This window comes from Mirounga angustirostris, unplaced genomic scaffold (assembly GCF_029215605.1).
Source record: "Mirounga angustirostris isolate CCGP_5_RB_7025 unplaced genomic scaffold, mMirAng1.0.hap1 SCAF_2, whole genome shotgun sequence".
NCBI classification, from domain to species: Eukaryota; Metazoa; Chordata; class Mammalia; order Carnivora; family Phocidae; genus Mirounga; species Mirounga angustirostris.
The window spans coordinates 84,474,927-84,500,574 of NW_026991710.1; the positions used below are offsets into that span (position 1 = coordinate 84,474,927).

A 25,648-nucleotide genomic window follows, 5' to 3' on the forward strand; every position below is an offset into this window, starting at 1 on the left:
TTGAGCAATAATGAAACTGGTAAGGGACATCAGAGTGACAGAGGAAGTAAGCAGGGTCCAGCTCATCCTGACTCGTGTGAGGAGTTTGGCAACATTACCCTAGATCAATGAGGAGCCGCTGGAGATTCTTTCTCAAAAAGGAAAACATGGGGCACCTGGGTGGCTCAGTCAGTTAAGCCTCTACCTTTGGCTCCGATCCTAATCCCAGAGTCCCAGGATCTAGCCCCATATCGGGCTCTCCACTTAGCAGGGAGTCTTCTTCTCCCTCTGACCCTCCCCCTTCTCATGCTCTCACTATCTCTCTTTTTCAAATAATTTAAAAAAAAAAAAAAAAAAGGAAAACACGATTAGATCTGCGTTTAAAAAAATTACAAAGGGCTCCCTCACAATGACATAGCAGGGTAAAAACAGAAGAAGCAGAGAGACATGAAATTTCTATCTGTGCAAAAGGGACAGAAGGTGCCACTTGGAACATTTAGGAATGGAGAGGAAGAAAAGAAAAAGAAAAGGGAGCAAGACTGAAGAGGGAGGCCACAGGGAGAAAAGAAAGATGAGACAGCTGCCTAAGGAATAACACTTCGGGAGTGGAGTTTGTGAATGGGGTAGAATGTTTCAAGAGGGTTCTGAAGTAGTGTTTTATATTATGTGCAAGATAACCCCTTCCTCCATCATCCACTAAACTTACATCGTTTAGTCTCCAGAATAGAATCTGTGTTTGGTTTTGGTTTTAAAATAAGACAGTATGCCAAAGGAGGCTTTGGGCAAGAGCAGAGTGGAAAAGCTGACTCATATTTTTTAAGTTACCCAGGAGAAACCAGGGATGGAGTACCGAAAAAGGTTGCATAGGCAGGATATGAGAGCCACTAACAAAAGTTCTCATTCCTGACTGCCACAGAAAGGACAGTGACTAGTGCAGATACACTTAGTTTGTATGCTCTATGGCAAGAAACAGGAATTTCCTGCTCTGTGAAAAAGAGATGGGAGAAGGTTATCAGATGACAAATATCTTAGAGACCCTTTTCCTACAAATAAGGAGGGGACTAATAACCATGGCTCTGCTGCAAATGAAGGAAAAGTATGTATGCTGATCAATGAGCGAAGACTTTATAACTGGCATTCCTTACAAATGTAGAGCCACAATCAGGCTTACTGTAAAGATGATCATAGCATGTCTCATCATCTGTATCCCACATCAACCAAAAGTAGAGATGGACTGGATGCACACGGAAGTAAAACTAATCCTGAACTTAAGAACTATTTTATTTTTTAAATGATCCATTCTTTTTTTTAAGATTTTATTTATTTATTTGAGAGAAAGTGCACAAGTTGGGGGGGGGGGGCGGGGGAAGGGGCAAAGGGAGAAGCGGATGCCCTGCTAAGCAGGGAGCTGGACACGGAGCTCAATCCCAGACCCTGAGATCATGACCTGAGCCAAAGGCAGACGCTTAACTGACTGAGCCACCCAGGTGCCCCTTAAATGATCCATTCTTAGGAACACTAGTCAATGAGCCTTGAATTAATTTGCTCCGATCCAGCCAATTCTGGAGTTTACCCGCCCATAGCCTCCAAGTTTTTCTAAGATATAGTAAAGTATATCAAGACAACCACACTTGTTTGTTAAAGATACTTTCTTCCTACCAAGTATATACTAAGTCTCTCAATTTTCCCTTTACAGCGTTTTTATTGTTTTTAAACAGAAGCACACACTACAATCTGATCCAAAGGTATTTATTTTCTAAAATATCCCCAAATCTTTGACAGCTACATGACATTTAGCTCCCTATCACATATTCCCTCTGGCTTCCCTTACTATCTCTTATTTCAAAAAATAATAATAGATAACATTTACCAAGAACTTGCTGTGAGCTAGGCACTGTTTTATGCTCTCAACATGTATTAACTTATTTAAGCATCACAACATTTCTATAAGGTAAATTTTATTATCATCACCGTTTAGATAAGAAAACTGAAATACAGAGGAGTTACGTAAATTGCCCAAGGGCACAGAGCTAGTAAGTTGCAGAACTTGGACATGAACCAAGACAGTCTGAAACTAGAGACTGTACACTTAACCTCTAAGTTATGCCAATTGTAACCAAATAATTTCCCCCTAAACCATGTCTTACTGGTGCTCAGAATTTTTACAGCAGGGAGGGATTTAATTATATAGGGGGTCATTTATTTTAATGATATCAAGTGATGACAGACATCAGATATATCTTTTGGCTCAGTCTTTAGCCACAACAGCACAGAGTCATAAAACTTTTGAACTAGATGTTGACAGATCCCCCAGTGTACTTTCTGGTAAGTGTTTAATTCCCTCTAGACCATGGCTGATAAACAACCGGTGTTTGGGCCAAATCTGACCTACCTCCTCTTTTTATAAATAAAACTTTATTGGAACACAGCTGCTATGGACTGAATTGTGTCCCCCCACCTCTCCGAAATTCTTACGTGGAAGCCCTAACTCCCCAGTATGATTGTATCTGGAGGTAAATCTTTAGGAGGTAATTAAGTTAAGTGAGGTCATAAGGGTGAGGCCCTAATCTGATAGGTCTGTGGTCTTATCAGAGGAAGAGGTCTACCTCCTTTTTTCCCTCCCTCCCTTTATCTCTTTCTTTCTGTCTGCCTCTCTGTCTGTTTTTCTTTCTTTCTCCCCACCACCCCAATCATGTGAGGACACAGCAAGAAACGCAGCTATCTGCAAGCCAGGAAGAGAGTCCTCACTACAAACTCATCAGTGAGCACCTTGATCTGAGCCTTCCCAGTTTCCAGAACTGTAAGAAATCAATGTCTGGGGGCATCTGGGTGGCTCAGTCAGTTAAGTGTCTGCCTTCGGCTCAGCTCATGATCAGGATCCTGGGATCAAGCCCCACATCGGGCTCCCTGCTCAGTGGGAAGCCTGCTTCTCCCTCTTCCACTCCCTCACTGTCTCTCTCTCTGTCAAATAAATAAAATCTTTGAAAAAAAATAAAATAAATCAGTACCTAGTGTTGAAGTCACCCAGCCTGTGGTATTTTGCTAAGTCAGGCTACAACAACCATGCTCATTTGAGTACACGCTGTCTTTGGTTGCCTCTGTGCTACAATGGCTGAGCACAATAGTTACAATAAAGGCCACATGGCCCAAAAAGCCTAAAACGTTTACTATCTGACCCTTAACAGAAAATGTTTATTGATCCCTACCCAAAAAGGCTATTCTAATCTCTCTAATATCTATAAGGAGAAAACCCTCTGCCTCACAAAATAGCCTTCCCTTTTTGCTAGCCTTGACTACTATAAAGTCTTCACAGGGAACTGAAATCCCCCTTTCTTTAATTTCTTCAGAAAGATTTTAGTTCTGCTCTACTAATAACCAACCAAGTTCAAGCTGACCCCTTGGATGTTTCCTATCACTTCCTGTTTGGTGGAAAATCAGCGCTTGTAAGAGCCTCTGGCAGGAAGACAAATATTGCAGTTCCCAAAGCTTACTGGCAGTTTCTACTGCTTCTAACAGGGAAAGTTCTAAAGTAAGTCAGCAGTCCTCTGGGGCTCATCCAGCTAACTTCCTTGGGTGCTGCTAAGTAAAAAAACTAAGGCTGCAGAATTCAAAAACCCAATATGAACACTTGTAAGTCTATCGTGTCATCAGCAGAGACACTATACTGACATATTTAGCCCTCTCCTCTACTTCCAAATGGAATGCAACCCTTCCTTCCAGAAGCCATGGAGAATTTAAGTAATTTAGTCTCTAAAAGCACATGTAGAGTTTTAAGTCATCAATAATTTTCCTGGTATTAACTGGTCACTTCTTTTTACTTGTTACTTTTTAAACATATAATCCTGTTTTTAGTTAAGGAGAGCTCCCGCTTATAAATGAAGACCCATTTCTAGAATACAGCTTCCTGTCATACCTCCCCTAGCATTGACAAATTACCCTTTCCTAAAGAATACCCATCACTCCTACCATGAATAGTCAAAGCAATCTTGAGAAAGAACAAAGCTGGAAGTATCACAATTCCAGATTTCAAGATATACTACAAAGCAATATGACACTGGCACAAAAATACACACATAGATCAATGGAACAGAAAAAAAGACTCCAGAAATAAACCCATGATTATATGGTCAATCAATTTGTGACAAAGGAGGCAAGACTATACAATGGGGAAAAGACAGTCTTTTCAATAAATTCTGCTAGGAAAATTGGACAGCTACACGCAAAAGAATGAAACTGGACCACTTTCTTACACTATACTCAAAAATGAACTCAAAATGCACTAAAGGCCTAAATGTGAGACATGAAACTATAAAACTCCTACAAGAAAACATAGGGAGTAATTTCTCTGACATCAGCCTAAGCAACATTTTTCTAGATATGTCTCTTAAGGCAAGGGAAACAAAAGCAAAAATAAATAAGTAGAACTATATCAAACTAAAAAGCTTTTGTGTAGCAAAAAAAAAAACCCATCAACAAAATAAAAAGGCAAGCTATGAATTCAGGAACACGAGTGGCTCAGTCAGTTAAGCATCTGCCTTCAGCTCAGGTCAGGATCTCAGGGTCCTGGGATCGGAGCCCCAAATCGGGCTCCCTGCTCGGCGGGAGGCCTGCTTCTCCCTCTCCCCTCTCATGCTCTCTCTTGCTATCTCTCTCTCTCAAATAAAGAAATAAATAATATCTTTTTAAATAAAAGGCTACTGAATTCAGGAAGATATTCACAAATGATATACTCTATAAGGGGTTAATATCCAAAATACACAAAGAACATATACAACTCAACACCAAAAAGACAAATAATCCAATTAAAAAATAGGCAGAGGATCTGAACAGACATTTTTCCAAAAAAGACATACAGTTGGTCAACAGACACATGAAAAGATGCTCAACATCACTAACCATCAGGGAAATGCAAACCAAAACCACAATGAGATATCACCTCACATCAGTCAGAATAGCTAGAATCAAAAAGACAAGAAATAACAAGTGCTGGCGAGGATGCAGAGAAAAAGGAACCCTTGTGCACTGTTGATGGGAATGTAAATTGGTGAAGTCACTGTGGAAAACCATATGGAGGTTCCTCAAACAATCAAAAATAATAATACCATATGATCCAGTAATTCAACTACTGGGTATCTACCCAAAGAAAATAAAAACACTAATTTGAAAAGATATATGCATCCCTATGTTTACTGGAGCATTATTTACAACAGCCAAGATAAGGAAGCAACCTAAGTGTCCACTGATGGATAAGTGGATAAAGAGGATATGGTGTGTATGTGTGTATAATGGAATTCTACTCAGGCACAAAAAAGAATGGACCTAGAGGTTTGGTTGGTTTTTTTTTTAAGATTTATTTGTTTATTTATTAGAGAGAGAGAGTGTACAAGCTGGGGGAGGGGTAGAGGGAGAAACAGACTCCCTGCCGAGTGGGGAGCCCCATGCTGCAGGGTTCTGCCCCAAGATCATGACCTGAGCCGAAACCAAAAGTCAGACGCTTAACCGACTGAGCCACCCAGGTGCCCCTGGATCTGGAGGTTTTTATGCTACGTGAAGTAAGTCAGACAAAGAAAAACAAATACTGTATGACTTCATTTACATGTGGAATCTAAAAAACAAAACAAGCAAAAGACAAAAACAGATACATAAATACAGAGAACAAACTGATGGTTGCCAGAAGGGCAGAGGATTGGGGGGTGTGGAGAGGTGGTGGGCAAAATGGATAAAGGAGAGTGGGAGATACAGGCTTCCTATTATAAAATGAATAAGTCACAGGAGAAAAGACACAGCATTGGAAATACAGGCAATGGTATTGTAATAGTGTGGTAGACTTGTTGAATCACCTGAAACTAATATAACATTGTGTGTCAACTACACTCCAATAAAAAATAAAATAAAATAAAACAAATAAAAATAAAAAATGGAGACCAAAAAAATAACAAATGCCTATCACGCCCAGCTCTCCTGCAGTTGAATGCAAATAATTCCAAAAATGGATAAAGTACTGGGGATGGGGATAGCTAAGAAGAAAAATTATTAAATGACTCAAAATCCCTTCCCAGGTCTCCTTCCCAATTACACCAAATTTTACATCCTCTCCTCACTCTGACTAATCAACTCTGAGCCCAAACAACACAGGAATTCTATCAAAACAGGGTAGACAGGCAAGGCTGACCTGCTCTCTCTACAACTTGAGGCTTTCGCCAGCCCAAAGACTCAGGGATGCCCTAGCTGATGTCCTGCTCCCTGCAGAAGAGACCACGCTCTATAGTTTGTTCCATATAACCTCAATCAGGCAGACAACCCAGAGAATGGCAGAGAATGTGATTCTGGCCACTGACTCATTTTCAGGTTTTTCCAAAACTGATTCAGTGAGGTCTCTTTGAAAACCAACCAACCAACCAACCAACCAACCAACCACCATGAATCTGACTTGGATGGAAATTTGTATAAAGAGTAGGCAGCTATACAACCAGAATAATGTGTGCTGTTTCTTCAACCAAACAATCTTCAAGACAGTTCCAATTTGTGTAGATGTGACCAATACATTAACCTTTAAAATCCTCTAAAATATGCCAGCTTGCTCCTTTTATATTCCCATAACTACTTCTTTGTCAAGATGTGGTCAGAAAAAAAAAGAAAGAAAAAACAGCTTGGGGCGCCTGGCTGGCTCAATTGGTAGAGCATGTGACTCGATCTTGGGGTTGTGAGTTCAAGCCCCATGTTGCATATAAAGATTACTTAAAAATAAAGTCTTTAAAAAATAGCTTTAGTCAGTTGTCTAAGAGAAAAAGAAAAGTGTAAAAAGCCAAAGAAGTAGAAAAATAAGAGACGGCCGAGTTACTTGAATTCAAAATGTGTTCACAACTACCAGAAAGACTCAAACTATATCCTAACCCTTGCTTTAACTGATTATAATTAAGCCGCAAGTATCAATGTCTTTATTTAGTCATGTGTCTAGCTTCAAGAAAAACTGAATTCTTCTGTAAGTAGAATTTCTTCTACTTATACCTTCACTAGGTTGTAATGACTGCTGTAACTTACAAACACAAGAAAAGAACTATGGAATGTTAAAGGCAGAAGAAATTTGGCAATCTCTGCATCACTTTGTAGATGAGGTTCCTGAGGCCCCAACTATAGAACCTAGCTCAAAAGTTCCTGAGCCAAAGGACAAGTCAAGGGCCCAGGTTTCCTGACTCTAGTGTTCTCCACTTTGCATGCATTTCTCACAGAAGCACCTCTCAAAGACAAAAATACTAGCAGGCACACACCAAAATTTGTGTATAAACACTGAGGAAAACCAAAAGCAAAGATACTTTTAGGATCCAAGAATCACACTACTGGGCATTTACTCAAAAATATACAAAAACACAAATTCAAAGGGATACATGCATCCCAATGTTTATAGTAGCATTATTGACAACAGCCAAACTATGAAAGCAGCCCAAGTGTCCATTAATAGATGAATGAATAAAGAAGAGGTGGTATATAATATACAGTGGAACATTACTCAGCCATAAAAAGAATGAAATCTTGCCATTTGCAACAATGTGGATGGAGCTAGAGAGTACTAGGCTAAGCGAAACAAGTCAGTCAGAGTAAGGCAAATACCACATGATTTCACTCATATGTAGAATTTAAGAAACAAAACAAATGAGCAAAGGAAGAAAAAGAGAGAGAGACAAACCAAGAAAGAGAGCAAACTGATGGCTACCAGAGGGGAGCTGGGTGGGAGGACCGGGGAAATAGGTGATGGGGATTAGAAAGTACACTTATCATAATGTAAAAAATAAAATAAAATGATAAAAGCAAAGGTACTTTTTGCCTTTCAGAATCCTAAGTCCAAATACCAAATACATTCAATATGAAACAAAGCATTTGGGGGGGGTGAGGCGGAATGTAAAAATAAAATGTTAGCCTCTTAACAAAAGAGTCTGTGAAAAAGAATGCTGAAATCTACAAACACAAAGGATGTGTCTGACCCTCTACTAAATGCATAATTATATGTTGCCACAGTTCCTCCATTTTCAAAATACCATTTTTGTAACCTAAACTATCTCACAAGGGCATGACAACAGTTATGGGAGCATCGAAGAGTACAAATATATTTCTTGAATAATTACTGTCTGTAAACCTTGACAGGCACTATAAATTATATCCCAACCCAAAAAAGCAAGATGTTGAATCTACTTAGAGAAACAAAATATACCCAAAGGTCATAGTTAAGAATACAGGATGGTATCTGGGGGGTTAAGAATTAACACGGAGATGGAAGAACATTCAGGTCAGCATGGGAAGGATCTGCAAAGGATGGTAGGTTGCTTATGTAAGATGAAAAACGATGCTTCATTTCATGGGGTGGGGGGAAGCTATTCAAAGATAGCTGCCTTGATTAGCTTCGCCCTGCTGAGCATCTATCTAACAGCTCCTCCTTTTGCCCGCTTGTTTCCTGCATCTTTAATAGGTGATGAAAAGCAGCAGTGATGAAAAGCTGCAGTGAAGAGGTAGCCCTGTGCATGTGAAGAAACAGCAATGACAACAAGCTGAAATGACCAAGCCACAGAATGTTTCAGTTCAAACACAGGATATTTTCCTGTGCTCCTGCTAGAATTATAGGACAGCCTTCGGCAGCTGCTTTTCAAAGAGCTAACAGCTTGCATTAGACAGAAAGGCAGGCTCACAGTTAGTTACAACAGCTGTTTCCCCTTCTTTACCAAGCAGCAAGATCTCCTTGCTTACTCAGCAGGACAAAATCCTCAGAGATGAAAACTAAGACAAAACAGACCCAAAGCAAAATTTCCCCCAAAGATAAATTGGTAAATTCCAGAGAAAAAAATCTATTCAGGCAACAAGGCGAAATTAGTCAAGCAACCTACCTACCCATAAAGATATTTTCAAGGGTGAATACTGTTATTTTATGGGTAAAGTAATTCAAAGATGAATGAAAAAGTCATTCAAAATGAAGCCATTCAAAAAATGCATCAAACAAGGCACTGAGCAAGATGGACAAATCTTTGCTATATTGTAATATTATATTCCCTATAAGCAAAGGGCAGCAATGACCTTCAATACAGGCTTCTGTCGGGCAGGCCAGGGTCTAGGTGAGAGCTAAACTGACTCCTCCCACTCAAATGCCAGGTCTTCGAGAATGAAGGAGGGGGCACCTTAGGCTGAGGCAGCAAGTAAATGTGGATAGGATGGGGGAAGGCAGCATCTCTGGGGTGGTGGAAGTGCCCGAGCACAGGTCAAAGATCCACAGCTCACCTCAGCTTGTGAGGATTCATATACTGAAAAATTTCTCTATACTATTTTTTAAAAAGATTTTATTCATTTATTTGACAGAGAGAGACAGCGAGAGAGGGAACACAAGCAGGGGGAGTGGGAGAGGGAGAAGCAGGCTTCCCGTTGAGCAGGGAGCCCGATGCGGGGCTCGATCCCAGGACCCTGGGATCATGACCTGAGCCGAAGGCAGCCGCTTAACGACTGAGCCACCCAGGCGCCCCTATACTATTTTTTTCTGACTGTGGTAACAAAAGATTAAACAAGGTAGCATTTCATCAGAACATACTTATTATATATTTGGACTTAATGTGTTTATGTAAGCTTATGAAAAGCTCATAAAACTATATGATCATCCTTCCCTAATAAATTTTAGGGCATAATGTGAACAATTCACATCAGATTACAAATATGAAGGACCTAGTAGCATGGAAAAGACAATCAATAAATGAATATATGTCTCTCTCTGTCTCTCTCTCACACACCACCACCACCTCCACATGGGGCCACATTTCTTGCTTATAAATGACTTAATCTTTGGATTGGGGCATCCAGCTCTACCAGCTATCTTCTCCCCATCTCTCCTCCCCACACACCTTAAAAAACCCAAGTCCAGCCAGACTCTCCCCTCCTCTCCCCCAGCAGATGGGGTCATTCTTCCACCTCCTCCCCAAAAGAAAAGAACAGGAGAATCTTCCTGGGTTTCTACACCCAGTAAAAGGCCTCTGAGCTTCCCTTTTCAATACCAGGGTCAATCTTGCACTGTTCAAAACACTGAAAATGTGAGTGCCCTAGAACAGCTACTGCTATTTAAAACCTGATTAGAATATTTCAGGGCTAAGGAGGAATTATTCAAATAAATATTTCTAGTAAGGTTTTAAAGAAAGTCATGTCAATGAACTGGTATCTCTTAATACCTTGATCAATTACAGGAGCCTAAGACATAACAGGAGTAATTCTGGTTTTCCTTTGACCTCAGTATTTTTTTCAAATATAAATTTGCTTTTATTATCTTAAACATTAAGAATAGGTGAAAATCATTGAGGAAGCTGAGGTTAGGGCAAAATCAAACAAATGACCACAGGATATTGATAAGTGAAAAAGTTTAGAAACCACCATTATAAGGACTGAGAATACAGAAAAGGATATATATACACATATACATATATATATAAAATATATAAATCTGTACATGTATTACATAGATATATAAAGTAAATTAATTCATAAGAATTTCAAGTTAATTTTTAAAAAGTCAAAGAGACCTTTTTCTGTCATACTGCACACAATTAAATTGGGGAGTTATGGTCAGTCATTTGATCTTCAGTGGTAAACTTACTAATTCAAACTCAGAAAAAAAACTGAACATTTGGAAAAACAATAAGGTTATCTTTTTCTAGCCACAATAGGGAGAAAGCAGAAAGTGCCAGACAGTCAAATCAGCTAAGCCTTTCATAATGAGTTGGCTGAAATTACTAAATAGATTGTTTTAACGACTTTCTTCCCTTACTACAGAAACAATATAGGCTCAACATAGAAATCTAGAAAAGACAGTTGAGCAGAAGAATAAAATACAAACTATCTGTATTACTGTTCTCCAAGATAGCCACTGTCTGCATTAGTTTTGACCAACCTCATTTCACACTAAAATTCTAAAAATTAACATATGTGATTTTAAAGAAAAGTTATATGTATCTAGTTTTGATTATGAACTAACCCTCTTAAAAAATTTTTAGTACCTCTCACAGTGCCTGCCTCATACTACATACCAAGTAAATGCATAAAATATATTACCTTATTCTCTTTATTTTTCAACTTTTAAATATCTATTGATTTCAGTGATGACTGCGGTCTTCCAAAGGAAAACTGGAAAAAGAGTTCTGGAAAAAAAACTCCTAAAGGAAGTTCCTCTCCTCACTTTCACATGCTTATCCTTCAATTTTCTTTATTACATCAAATAACCAAATTGAAATCTATAAAATTAATCATATTAAGAATTACTGCTTAATATGCACAGGGCATATCCTCTGAACAGGAAGCATATTTTTCTCTATGCTAAGTACAAAATATATTGCAGTCACAAAATATCAAAAATGTAGTTGATATGGGGAGTTGATTACAGTGAATCTAAATTAAATTTTAAACATCATTTAAATTGATTTAATTCCAATAAAATTCACGCAGTCACTAGTGACTAATAAACTGAACTCTAATGACTCATATTCAGGAAGATATGTTTAGTTTCATATTCAAAATTTTATATTAAACTAGAACAGTGTTATTCAAATATTTTCAGGTATCAGGGTAACTAGGACTCATAGTACTTTTTGCAAACCACCTAAAACATTGATTAAACTTCAAAATGATTAATAACTCTTTGCAAAATCAGACCCCTCCTTCCACTAGATTTTATTATACCTGAGAAAAAAATATCAGTGGGAATGGGGAAGAATGAACCATTCTTTGAATTTAGTAGCAAGACTCAGTTCAAGTTACACCTCTGAATAGTTCAGAAGCACTAGAGAGCTACGGATAGCCACATTTACATGTGCAATTTAAATTACACCTTTTCATGCCCTTTTCCCATTTAAAAATGCCAGCAGCATCTAATAACCCCAATTACCCACCACCTCTGATTTGCTTTTGTCTTCTGCCTTCAGAAAACAGATTTGGCTCGATGGAATAGCAATCTCGGGTCACCAGGGCCTTTAAGATAACAGAACTCCAGTACTGACATACCACGTTCTTGCTGATTCCAACCAGTTAGGCCTGCCCGTAAATGGACTGAGCATCGTGAGGTATCATTCAAGACCCCCCTTCACTGGTTTCCCTGACTTCGCAAATCCTCCCTGATCTTCAGTTTTCTGAACTACTGGGGCTCCCATCCCACAAGCCTATTACACAGTCTTGCTTGGTGTGGTAAATTGCTCACACCTCTCATCCCCAACCCAACCAATGTGCAGGCAAGAGTATATACTCTAGGTCCTTTCTATGCCAAACACACACAGTGCTGGGCAAACAACTCCGTAACTATCTGACCGGTTTTCCACTGATTTGTTGACGTCAGTAAGATGTCTGAGGTTTTATTCAATGCTCCTTTCTTGTGAATAGTTCCTTCGGCTGAAAAAGTAGTATTACCTTACAAAACTTTCTTTATGCCTTGTTTGCCTACCAGTTTATTTTCAACTCTTAACAAGGCTGGTACGGGGGCACCTGGGTGGCTCGGTTGTTTAAGCGTCTGCCTTTGGCTCAGGTCATGATCCCCAGGTCCTGGGATCGAGCCCCACATCGGTCTCCCTGCTCAGTGGGGAGCCTGCTTCTCCCTCTCCCTCTGCTTGATGCTCCCCCTGCTTGTGCTCTCTCTCTCTCTCTGTCAAATAAATAAATAAAATCTTAAAAAAACAAACAAACAAGGCTGGTACGTCACGGCCTTTAGAGGAGGAAACGTGCAGTGATAGTCAGCCCAGTGATGTGAGTGAATCAAGAACTCAGCAGAGTCAGAGTTCTGAAAGTGAGAACAGAGGCTGCGAAGAGGAGTATAAGGCAGCAGGCCCAATTCTTTTAGAAGGAACACTTAGCTCAGAGAAATCTAGAGCTGCTCTGGCTTTCGTTCTTTTTCTTTGCAAAATATGTTTAAAAGTATCTATCTCCCTCTTTCTTATATTATATTGTAAATTTTCATGACAAATCACAGTTTGTATGTATTTTTCATGCTGACAAATTTAATGTGCCACAAAATTTTTTAAATGAGTCTCTGAAAAGTACATCTATATATTCAAATTACAAACACAACTTTTACTACATAGAGGAGGCTCAAAAAAGAAAAACAAGAAATCACATCTCTTAGCTTACCATATATAGGGGAAAACATGAAGTAGTTCAGATGACAAATGTTATAGGCTTCAATTCTGACATCTTTCCAGATGCCCTGGGTAGGAAAGGACGGCCCCCAGTCCCAACTAAAGGAACTCTGCTCCTGTAATTTCAAGAGGAAAAAAGAAGACAGATCCTGATTACCATAAAATTTAAACAAGATGAAAAACCTGTTCTTTTAAAATATTATATACATGTATATTAGTTTGCTAGGTCTGTCATAACAAAATACTATAGACTGGGTGGTGTAAACAACAGAAATTTGTCTCACAGTTCTAGAGGCTGGTAAGTCCAAGATCAAGGTGTTGGCAGGTCTGGTTTCCTCTGAAGGCTTTCTCCTGGGCTTATAGACAGCCACCTTCTCACTGTGCCTTCACATAGTCTTTTCTGTGTGTGTGTTCGCACACACACACACACACACATTTCCTCTTCTTATAAGGACATCATTCATATTTGACTATCTCCCACACTGAAGGTCTCATTTTATTTTATTTTATTTTATTTTTTTATTTTTTTAAAGATTTTATTTATTTATTTGACAGAGAGAGACACAGCGAGAGAGGGAATACAAGCAGGGGGAGCAGGAGAGGGAGAAACAGGCTTCCCGCTGAGCAGGGAGCCCGATGTGGGGCTCGATCCCAGGACCCTGGGATCATGACCTGAGCCGAAGGCAGACACTTAACAACTGAGCCACCCAGGCGCCCTTAAGCACCTCTTTAAAGACCGATTTATCTCCAAACAAAGTTACACTTTTAGGTACTGACAATCAGGATTTCAACATAAAAATTCAGTGGGGACACACAATCCAGTCCATAATAGTGTGTGTATATGTGTGTGTCCCATTCAGAGCATCTAAAATGGCCTACAGTGATCCCCTCCTGGTATTCACACCCTGTGTAATCCCCTCTCCTCAAGTGTGGATTAGACCTAGTGAATCACTTGTAACCAAGAGAATACAGGAGAGGTGATACCATTTCCAAAATTAAGTTATAAAAAACTGCACTTTCTGTTCTGGGTGCTCTCTCCCCCTCTCTCCTGGCCATGAGGGAAGCCAGCTGCCATGTTGTGAGGCAGTTCTGTGGAGAGGCCCACATGAGTAAGTGAGCTTGGACGCCAATCTGAGGCCTACCAACAACCATGTGAGTGAGCTTAGGCCCAGACACTTCAGGCCTAGTAGAGCCACGAGATTACCAGAGCCCTGGTCCATACTTCACTGTAACCTCACGACTGGCCTTGAGCCAGACGCACCCAGCTAGGCCACATTCAGATTCTTGACTGACAGAAACTAGGATAATAAATGTTACTTTAAGCTGCTAGGTTTTGGCATAATTTGTTATACAGCAATAGATAACTAATACAATAACTAATACATGAACCTATGCAACATAGTTAAGTTTCGCAGATGTTTTAAGAACATAAAATCTGATCCGAAGGGGTACGTGCACCCCGATGTTTATAGCAGCAATAACCACAATAGCCAAACTGTGGAAAGAGCCAAGATGTCCATCGACGGATGACTGGATAAAGAAGATGTGGTATATATATACAATGGAATATTATGCAGCCATCAAAAGGAATGAGATCTTGCCATTTGTAACAACGTGGATGGAACTGGAGGGTGTTATGCTGAGCGAAATAAGTCAATCCGAGAAAGACATGTATCATATGATCTCACTGATATGAGGAATTCTTAATCGCAGGAAACAAACTGAGGGTTGCTGGAGTGGGGGGTGGGGTGGGAGGGATGGGGTGACTGGGTGATAGACACTGGGGAGGGTATGTGCTCTGGTAAGGGCTGTGAATTGTGCAAGACTGTTGAATCTCAGATCTGTACCTCTGAAACAAATAATGCAATATATGTTAAGGAAAAAAAAAAAGAAGAAGAAGGTAGCGGGAGGGGAAGAATGAAGCGGGGGAAATCGGAGGGGTAGACGAACCATGAGAGACGATGGACTCTGAAAAACAAACTGAGGGTTCTAGAGGGGAGAGGGGTGGGAGGATGGGTTAGCCTGGTGATGGGTATTGAGGAGGGCACGTTCTGCATGGAGCACTGGGTGTTATACGCAAACAATGAATCATGGAACACTACATCAAAAACTAATGATGTAATGTATGGGGATTAACATAAGAATAAAAAAAATAAAAAATAAATAAATTAAGAACATAAAATCTGATTTTGTACATTTATTCTTCAAAAGCATATGACATTGAAGCAACACAACAGTCACTCTTTAAACTGCTCCAAAATATCTCTGAACCAACCATTGTATTTAACTGTAGTAACTATAAAGGACATTCTATTTAAGTGTAATAACTATAAAGAACGAGGAAACATTTAAAAATAAAGATAATTAACATGTTGAGGCTATGAGCTCAGCTTTTAAAAAGGAATAAGCACCACAGGAAGTACTAAGCTCTTTCTGAAGGGAACATTTGTAGAACAGAGCCTGAGGAATTGGCCAAACTGTTCTCATTTAAGTATTATTTCCTAAGATCTGAGATAGAGATAAATTAGTTTCCATTACAGAGAAGAACAAAGAATTAAAACCACTTCAGAGCATTCACATTTGTCTAAATTCACCACTTCAGGATCAGATTCTCATGTTTGGAATGAAAACCATCTTGGAGCTATTTATTAAAGAGTTTGTAAGTTCAGGTATATAATTCCTTTGTTAGAGACAGGGATAAGGAGGAGGGCAAAAATATTCAACATCTTATAAGGCAGACTATTTTCCCCATCAAGGGCTACAAATCACTCTTATTCATACAACTTCTTCAAATAAAAGTTTCCACTTATTCAAAAGAGATTTGTGAAGTGCTCTTTATATTTCAGGCTGGGAGACATCAGTGTAGAAAACAGACAGTCCTTCCATTTATAGTGCTCACAGTATGGCAAGAAATTCAGGTACTGAATAAATAATCACAAATGCAAAAGACAGTGACAGGGAACAATATAATGGGGGAGAGGAGGGAAAGGTGTCAAGACAGGTTTCCCTGAATAATAGTGACTTTTATATGGAGATCTGAAGGGGAAGTACAACTTGTCCAGTGTGTTTAGGGGAGAAGGAAGTAAAGGCATCCCTTTCAAAAGGAACAGCGTGTGCAAAGTCCTTGAGGTGCAAGAGACCATGACACATTCCAGGAGATGAAGAGAGAACAATGGGAAGAGATGGGGAGAAGACAGGAGAAGTGGGCATGAGCCCACTCAGACCGAACTAAGACCTGTTACTTTAGCCTAAAGGCAATGAGAAACTGTTGAACAGTTTTAAGAAGGAGAGTGCTACAATGATTTTTGTCTGAAAAGATTATTCTGGCTGCTCTATGTAAAATTAATTGGAGGAAGGCAAATAAGGTTGTAGGCTGCAGTTAGGTGGCCGGGGTAATATTTCATGCAAGTAATGATGATAGACTGAACTCAAGCATGCTAGTAGAAATAGAGCATGGGAAGATTAAAGAACTATTAAAGAGGTAATGTCCACCTAGTCAAAATGACTTAGGGATGGATTGGAGGATGGATAAGAGAGAGAGAGGGTGTTATCAAAAATAACTCTTAGGTTTCTGGTTTGAGCAACTATTCTGGATGGCATTCCATTCAGTGAGACAGGGAAACCTGGGAGAAGGGTTTAGATCCAGGTGTTGGACATCCTGAGCTTTAGGTCCCTGTGAATCAGGCAAGTGAAGATGCCAAATAGGCAATCCAGTATAAGGTCTGGAATGGAAGAGAGGTCTGGACTGAAGATACAATATTATAAGTCATTAGAAATTCGACTGGTTATTGAAGAAGTGAAGCTAAATGAGATGGCCTAGAGAAGGTATAAAATGAGAAGAGGAAAGTGCTGGAACAGACCAAAGCATGAATAATACAACTTCTAAGAGGGGTAAGTTGATCTGGATAAAGCAACTTAGAAGGAACGGCCAGAGATGTAGGCAGAAAACAAGGGGGAGGTGGAGAACATTGCTAAGAGGGTAGCTGAAGGGATGTGCCCCACCATCCAGGCTGGACAGAGAAGGAAGCAGAGACAAGAGGGGACCTGTGTTGATACCTCTATTCCACTAACTTCATATAATCAGTTACACACTTAGAAGTCTGTAACTACAGAAAAAAGTCTCCAAAATCAGTAATAACACTACCCTACATTTTGAATAGCTATATAGCACTTTATAATATGCAAAATACATTTACATTATTATTTCACTGTATGCTCCTATCAACAGTCAAGAAGGGAAGGGAATAGCTCCATACATAAATGATGGACTTGCTTAAGATTGTTCTGGTCATAAAGCTAGAATTCAGATCTATGATTCCTGACTTGCTCTCCAGTTCAGGTCTCTTTCCACTGGACCGTGTTGGTCTAGCCAGAAACATCAAGATGAAATTCATTGCTCTGGTAAGTTTGCCCCAGGGTTAGTTTTCCACACACCCTGAGAGCAGAATCTTGGGTCTGATTCCTGATTTCAGTGATGAGGGCTTTGTTCTATCTAGATAACCTGAAAGTATGTTTGGGTTTTTTTTCTAGATTTTTTTTTTTTATTCATTAGAGAGAGAGAGAGAGAAAGAGAGCCCAAGCAGGGGGGAGGGTCAGAGGGAGAGGGAGAAGCAGGCTGGATCCCAGAACCCCGGGATCATGACTCAAGCTGAATGCACATGCTTAAACGACTGAGCCATCCAGGTGCCCCGAACATGTGTTTTATATGCCACAAACTGAATGGGGGAGCGGGGGATAGAGGAAAACTACTACATGGATATATGCATAACATATATATACTTTTATTGAAGACCTGAAAAGTAACATTAGGATTCAGGAAGTCCTCATTTTGATAGAAGATTAAAGACAGAAGAGGAGAGAGAAAAAGTGCAAACTCTAGTATTCAGACCACTGAGCCATTTGAAGCCGAAGGCCAAAAACAAAAGATGAATTTGAAACAGAAGTGTAAGTACACAGTATTCCACAGAATAGCTGACTGCTCAGTTACAGACTGTTCCTTTATGGTAGTATGAACAAATGGGTTATACTGAGACACTGACACAAATTTAGGTAGGTTGAATAAAACAAGAGGAGGTATCATTTTGACCTTAGTACTTATATTAAAGAAACATAATTTAATGATAAATCCATCCAGCGTAGAGAGAGTCACTTAACTTAAATGATCAGAATTTATCAATCTAGGCTTTAGTGAACAAGTACTGGAAAAATACTCTTAGTATCTTCACAGTGAAACCGATGATTATATTTGTTGTTAAAACTAAATGCTAATTTCTAAGAAAATTTAAAATAGAATTACCATATACTCCAGTATCCCACTTCTCATTATCTATGCGAAAGAAGTGAAAGCAGGATCTCAAAGAGATTTTGGTACATCCATACATAGCAACATTATTCACAATAGCCAAAAGGTGGAAGCAACCCAAATGTCTATCGACAGACGAATGAATAAACAAAATGTGGCACGTACATACAATGGAATATTATTCAGACTTAGAAAGGAGGGAAATTCAGACACATGCTACAACATGAAGAACATTATGCTTGTGAAATAAGCCAGGCACAAGACAAATATGCATGATTCCACTTATCTGAGGTATCTAGAGTAGTCAAACTCATAGAAACAGAAATAATGGTGGTTTCCAGGGGCTGGGAGGAGGGGAAAATAGGGAGTTATTTATTTATTTATTTATTTATTTATTTATTTATTTATTTATTTATTTATTTATTTTTCACTATTTTATTTATTTATTTGTGAGAGAGAGAGAGAGCACAAGCACGGGGAGTGGCAGGCAGAGGGAGAAGCAGGCTTCCTGCTGAGCAGGGAGCCCGATGTGGGACTTGATCCCAGGATCCTGGGATCATGACCTGAGCTGAAGGCAGCCACTCAGGCATCCCTGGGAGTTGTTTTCTAATGGGTATGGAGTTTCAGTTTTGCAGCATGAAAAAGTTCTCGAGATTGGTTCCACAACAATGGGAATATACTTAATGCTAGTGAACCACACACTTAAAAATGGTAGAGATGGCAAATTTTGTGCTATGCATATTTTACCACAATTAAAAATTTTTAAAATAGGGGCGCCTGGGTGGCTCAGTTGTTAAGCGTCTGCCCTTCAGCTCAGGTCATGATCCCAGGGTCCTGGGATCGAGCCCCACATCCGGCTCCCTGCTCAGCAGGAAGCCTGCTTCTCCCTCTCCCACTCCCCCTGCTTGTGTTCTTGCTCTCGCTATCTCTCTCTCTGTCAAATAAATAAATAAAATCTTCTAAAAAAATTTTTTTTAAATAAAAATAAAATCAAAAAGTTAATGCCACATAGAATACTAATCCAACCATGTACTGGAATAAACTCAGGTCATTCAGACTCAGATGAAACTCAAAGAAGAATAATCACCTTGTGGATTTTGTCCTTTTTGTTAGATTTTATGTGAACTTAGCAGTAAAATATAAGAACACATCAGCAATTATATTAATATTTGTAGGAGGCTTCCTGGTAACAAGAATCACTAATAAATATAAACCTTACACTCTGGTGAAAAGCTTGATAAACCTAAATGTTAAAAAAAATAATAATAATTTGTAGGGGCGCCTGGGTGGCTCAGTCAGCTCTCTCTCTCAAATAAATAAATAAAATCTTTAAAAAAAATTGTAAAATTACATTATCAGTCACTTATTTTTCTTCTTTTCCTAAGTTCTGAGGCATGCTTCAGGAAGGAAATCTAGGAAGACAAAGATTCTTCACAAAAATTCATATCATCTTTCGGTTCTGATTTCAAGTTTTCTTTTTTTTAAGATTTTATTTATTTATTTATTTGACAGAGAGAGACACGGCGAGAGAGGGAACGCAAGCAGGGGGAGTGGGAGAGGGAGAAGCAGGCTTCCCGCGGAGCAGGGAGCCCGATGCGGGGCTCGATCCCAGGATCCTGGGATCATGACTTGAGCCGAAGGCAGACGCTTAAAGACTGAGCCCCCCAGGCGCCCCTTATTTTTTGTTATTTATTTATTTTTTTAAAATATTTTATTTATTTATTTGACAGAGACACAGCGAGAGAGGGAACACAAGCAAGGGGAGCGGGAGAGGGAGAAGCAGGCTTCCCACCGAGCAGGGAGCCCGATGCGGGGCTAGATCCCAGGACCCTGGGACCATGACCCGAACCGCAGGCAGACGCTTAACTGACTGAGCCCCCCCAGGTGCCCCTTATTTCAAGTTGTCAATCCCATAAAGCAGGCAGGAAAGAGAGGCCCAACTTCTGAAATACTACTGGTGTCTCCAAACAAGGACTTCACGTGGCGGCACAGCCCATCCTCAAGGTTAAAGGCCCCTCCATTTGCAAGACCGTTACCTTGCGAATGAAGTTGACATGGCACTGGCCCTTCTGCACAAGAGGAGGGCAGTCCGGAGGCACGGGGTAGCCGTGAGCTTTGCTCCGCTGGGCCGCATACAACACTGGTGACTGGAAACACAGCTCAAGGGAGTTCACCTCTCCAACCACACTGGTAATATCAAAGCTCTGCATTAAAGGAAACAACAGATGTGGAAGTAGCCTCGTGTGTCAGATTTTAGATAGAGATAATATAAAAATGTATGAAAGATGCATAAAATAACGGAGATCTTCAGGGCTAGCCTTTTTGTAGAAGAAAGCACGTCACTGAAATAGTATAACCTCGTTGCCTGCTTATAGGTACGAGTGAACACATTCTCCTACCCAAAAGTAGATTTCTAGGTTTCTCTTTCTATTTGTACTGACAGATGACGGTCCTAGGCAAAGAGAGCAAGCAGAAAATATCTTTAGCCCTGGAATGTCTGCTCTGGCTATTTACACTTGGCCTTGAACTGCCAAGGAATTTCCTAGATGCTTCATGACAACCTGACTCTCTGGTATGAACAGCGTGTATTTCTAAGTCATAAGTTATTTTTGTTTTGAAAAGTCTACCCTTGAATGGAGATCAGGATATGATATCTTAATGTAATTATTCCAGAAAGAAAGGAATATTTGCCTTCTTAATAGCTTGTCAACTGGCGTTTCGCATGAAACTCTGGATCACCGAAAACAGAGAAGTGAAGAGCATTTGCTGAACACTCTTCATGTACCAAGAACTGTGTCAAACATTTTATATAATTAGCGTATTAAGTCCTCACAACAACTCCATAGGGTCTGTGGTGTTTTCACCATTCTACAATGAGGCAACTGAGAAAGAAAGTAACTTACCCAGTGCTTCAAAGAGCTTGTAGCAGCCACAGGGGCAATTACTCACTTACGTTTCTCTAATCAAAACAACTAACACATAAACACATATAAGTAGGTTTTAACCTGGTATCACTGTATACTTACGTATCTTTTGAACATGTTGCCTGTTTTCCCAATAGGAACACTATTTAGCAGGACTTTTGCAACTGTATCGACGCCCTCAAAAATCAAATTCACTTTTTGCCATTTGCTTAAAAAAAGAAAAGATTTTTAAAACAAGATGTATAAAACATTAACTTAGATAAGTCTTTTTTTTTTTTTTTAGATTTTATTTATTTGACAGAGAGAGCACAAGGAGAGGGAGAAGCAGGCTCCGCACTGAGCAGGGAGCCCGATGCGGGACTTGATCCCAGGACTCTGGGATCATGACCTGAGCCAAAGGCGGCTGCTTAACCAACTGAGCCACCCAGGCATCCCAATAAATCTTTTTTTATTAGTTAAAAACTAAAGGAATAAATACGTCACAAAAAATACACATTCTTAAAAGGCAGTTTCCAATGAAATTTTCGTTAAGTATTGATTTAATACATTTTCTAAAACTTAAATTCAATTAATTAACGTATAGTATATTATTAGTTTCAGAGGCAGAGTTCAGTGATTCATCAGTTGCATGGAACACCCAGTGCTCATTACATCAAGTGCCCTCCTTAATGTCCATCACCCAGTTACCCCATCCCCCCACCCACCTCCCCTCCAGCAACCCTCACTTTGTTTTTGTTAAGGGTGTCTTATGGTTTGTCTCCCTCTCTGATTTCGTCTTATTTTATTTTTCCTTCCCTTCCCCTATGATCCTCTGTTTTGTTTCTTAAATTACACATATGAGCAAAATCATATAATTGTCTTTCTCTGACTGACTTACTTGCTTAGCATAATACGCTTGTTATGTTGAGTGATCTAGCTTATCTTTCTTCATAACATTTCAACTGCCATAAAATCATGAGCACAGCTTGTAATTTCCGAAGGTACTGACTTTTTTCTAGGACTTTACAAAATTCTTATGATAATTAAGTTAAATTGTAGATATAAAGCGTTTTCACAAAATATTACATTTACTGACACTATCTAAGAGAACACATTAACCAACTAACAAGTAACTATGAATGAATATTATGTGCCCAGCACCTTGCTAAGCCCTACAAGGAACTAAAACACTCTCTGAGTTTAAGAAATCTGCAACCTAGTTGCCAGTCTGGCCTAAAACACAGGAATAAAGGGAAAACTTTCAATCTCTTCTATTTTATAGTACAGTCTTGTTGGACAGACTACGAGAGCTATCAGAGCTTATGTCATAAGGAAAGACTTCAAGAAAGAAACAAGAATTTAAAGACGAATAGAATAAATAAAATGTGGTATATCCATGCAATAAGATATTTAGCAATAAAAAGAAATGAAGTCCTGGTGAATGTGACAACATGGATGAACTTTGAAAACATTATTATGCTAAGTGAAAGAAGCCAGTCACAAAGGACCACAATATTGTATGGTTCCATTTATGTGAGATGCCCAGAAGAGGTAAATCCATAGAGAAGGAGTCAGTGGTTGCCTAGTGCCGGGATAGGGATGAGGGAATGGGGATGTTGAGAATGGGGAATGACTGCTAATGGGTATGGGCTTTCTCTCTGAAGTGAGGATAGGGATGGCACAACTCTTTGAATATACTAAAAACTACTGAATTGTAGTGCTCGCTTACGCAGCACATATACTAAAACTGGAATGATACAGAGAAGATTAGCATGGCCCCTGCGCAAGGATGACACGCAAATTCGTGAAGCATTCCGTATTTTATTCTAACAACAACAATAAAAAACTACTGAATTGTCTACTATAAAAGGGTGAATTGTATGGCGTGCGAATTAGGTCTCAATAAAGTTTTTTTTTTAAATGAGTAGAAATGTCTAGGTAGGGGTGCCAGTTAAGCATCTGCCTTCAGTCATGATCTCAGGGTCCTGGGATCGAGCCCCGCATTGGGCTCCCTGCTTGGCGGAGGGCCTGCTTCTCTCTCTCCCTCGGTCTGCTGCTCCCCCTGCTTGTGCTCTCTCTCTGTCTCTGTCAAATAAATAAATAAAACCTTTAAAAAAATTAAAAAAAAAAAAAAAGAAATGTCTAGGTATAAGGTAGACCCCCAAGGAAGAGCAAATTAAAAATAAGGAAGTGCTAACAGCATCAATACATTAAGATAACAGGCTAGTGGGCACCTGGATGGTTCATTCAGTTGGGCCTCTGCCTTCAGCTCAGGTCATGATCCTGGGAGTCCTGGAATCGAGCCCCACATTGGGCTTCCTGCTCAGCGGGGAGTCTGCTTCTCCCTCTCCCCTTATTCCTACCCCTCATTCATGCTCTCTCTTTTTCTGTCAAATAAATAAATAAAATAAAATAAAATAAAAGATAACAGACTAGTTTCAGGTGCAGAGGTTGTGCTAAAGAGCTAAAGGGCGGAATCTGGTCAAGTCCACAGGGCAAGATGGGACACAGGAAGTGGGACAGGAATAGGCAAGATTAAGCAGTATTTTCATAGACAAGCAGAGAAGATTAAACTGGTTTTGTCAATTAAAAGGAAGACATTGTCAGGGCGCCTGGGTGACTCCGTTGGTTAAGCATCCAACTCTTGATTTCAGCTCAAGTCATGATCTCAGGGTTGTAGGACTGAGGCCCCCCAACACCCACCCGCACCCCATTGAGCCAACCTCAGGCTCCCATTGGGCTGGGAGTCTGTTTGAGATTCTCCCCCTGTCCCTTTGCCCTTCCCCCTGCTCATGCTCTCTCTCATGCTCTCTCTCTCCCCCTAAAATAAATAAATAAACCTTAAAAAAAAGGAAAGGAAGACACTGCCATTCTTCTTTTTTTAAGATTTTATTTATTTATTTACTTGAAAGAGAGAGGGAGAATCTTGCGCAGATTCTCCCACTGAGTGTGGAGCATGAGGTGATGTGGGGCTTAATTTCAAGACCCAGAGATCAGGATTTAAGCTGAAACTAAGAGTCAGATGCTTAACCGACTGAGCCACCCAGGTGTCCTGACACTGTCATTCTTGAGCAAGAACATCATGGCAAAACCAAAATTTGGGGAAGATGAATCTACTATTTGGGGAAGATGAGTCTAATGTTTCCATATACTTGTGTATGGGATAAAAAGACAAAGCAAGAAATTTAATTATGCAGCTTTGGCCTAATTGCAGGCACTCACTAACAAAGGCCTAGGCAAATGTGGAAACTGGGAATGAGGAGAAAGGGGCTGAATCAAGAAAAATGATAGGCAGAAATTAACAGGACTCAGACTCAGACCACATACAGAGATGAAGAAAAGACAGTATAAGCCAAAAACACCTTAGGCATAGAAGATCAGCAAAATGGTATTACATTAAGAGAAACAATAAGACTGTTACAATAGAAAGTAAGCTTTAAGTGGGAAAATCAATTGTTTAAATTTTGGATATGCTGAGTTCAAGATGAAAGAGAACCCTTTACAGAGATATTTTAAGTATTATCTGGAAATAGGAGCCTGGAGCACAGCAATGTTGCGATGTTGAGCACCACATTCTGGATTTATTTCTCTTTTAAGAGGCTAGTAAATAATTACCCCCCGCCCAAAAAAAAGTCATACAAAAGGGACAGAAGATTTTTTTATTTAGCAATAATGGTGGTAGATATAACTGGGTTACTTTCTGCTACATGGAACATTACTGAAACTGAACTATGCTTTTCCTCATGGCTTCATGACATAATATACGGCCAATGCCATGGCTTCGATGGCTGGTTAACACTACATGGAACAAATGATATATCTCAGATCCTACTTGACAAATTATAAATACACACACTCTATTGATTATGGGGTGGGGGGCAGAGAGAAGGAAATGGAAATAAGAGAATTGACTAGGTGTAGGTGACTCCATTCTAACCCATGGAAGAATGACTGAGTAAGACCTAATTTCATGACTGATGATCAGTGGCACCATTCTTACATACAAATCAAAACATAAATCAAATATTCACTTTTATCAGACAAGGCTTTAGTCTCACAACTCTCTGTCATGCAACCTAAACAAACAAAAGATTATTGCAGAGAAAGAAAAAGATCAGTAATAATAACTAAATAAATACAGACGTAGATACAGAGATACACACAAACGTACCTAATGTTAAAGGGGATTTTAAATTTCTTGCTATAAGTCCAGTTATCCAAGGAGATCCATCTGTAGTTAAGGTCATTAAATCTGTAGTAAGGATCCTGTTGATAAAAATTATGGTAGATGATTATGCAAAAATAAATAAATGAAATAAAATGGAAAA

At 39.6% G+C, this 25,648-nt stretch overlaps 1 protein-coding gene and 1 non-coding gene across 8 annotated transcripts in view; one reads left to right on the forward strand and one right to left on the reverse strand.

Annotated features, from left to right (window-relative positions):
* MANBA (mannosidase beta) overlaps positions 1–25,648 on the reverse strand; it is a 110,711-nt gene that overhangs the window by 69,128 nt on the left and 15,935 nt on the right. For 5 of the 7 annotated variants that reach the window (XR_010409485.1, XM_064584877.1, XM_064584878.1 and 2 more), the window contains 4 exons: positions 25,492–25,586; positions 21,444–21,549; positions 20,454–20,621; positions 13,108–13,231 (listed from right to left, as the gene is read on the reverse strand). Coding sequence is in view for 6 of the 7 variants with exons in the window: in XM_064584877.1 (XP_064440947.1) it covers positions 13,108–13,231; positions 20,454–20,621; positions 21,444–21,549; positions 25,492–25,586 (493 nt within the window). In the remaining variant the exon portion in view is untranslated. Of the gene's footprint in view, positions 1–13,107; positions 13,232–20,453; positions 20,622–21,443; positions 21,550–23,554; positions 23,708–25,491; positions 25,587–25,648 lie in introns of all 7 variants that reach the window. The other 2 variants (XM_064584880.1, XM_064584881.1) reach the window with 1 other exon arrangement.
* LOC123849061 (U6 spliceosomal RNA) lies at positions 23,038–23,144 on the forward strand. Its single transcript, XR_006791906.1, has one exon. It is a non-coding gene; the product is annotated as a U6 spliceosomal RNA (small nuclear RNA).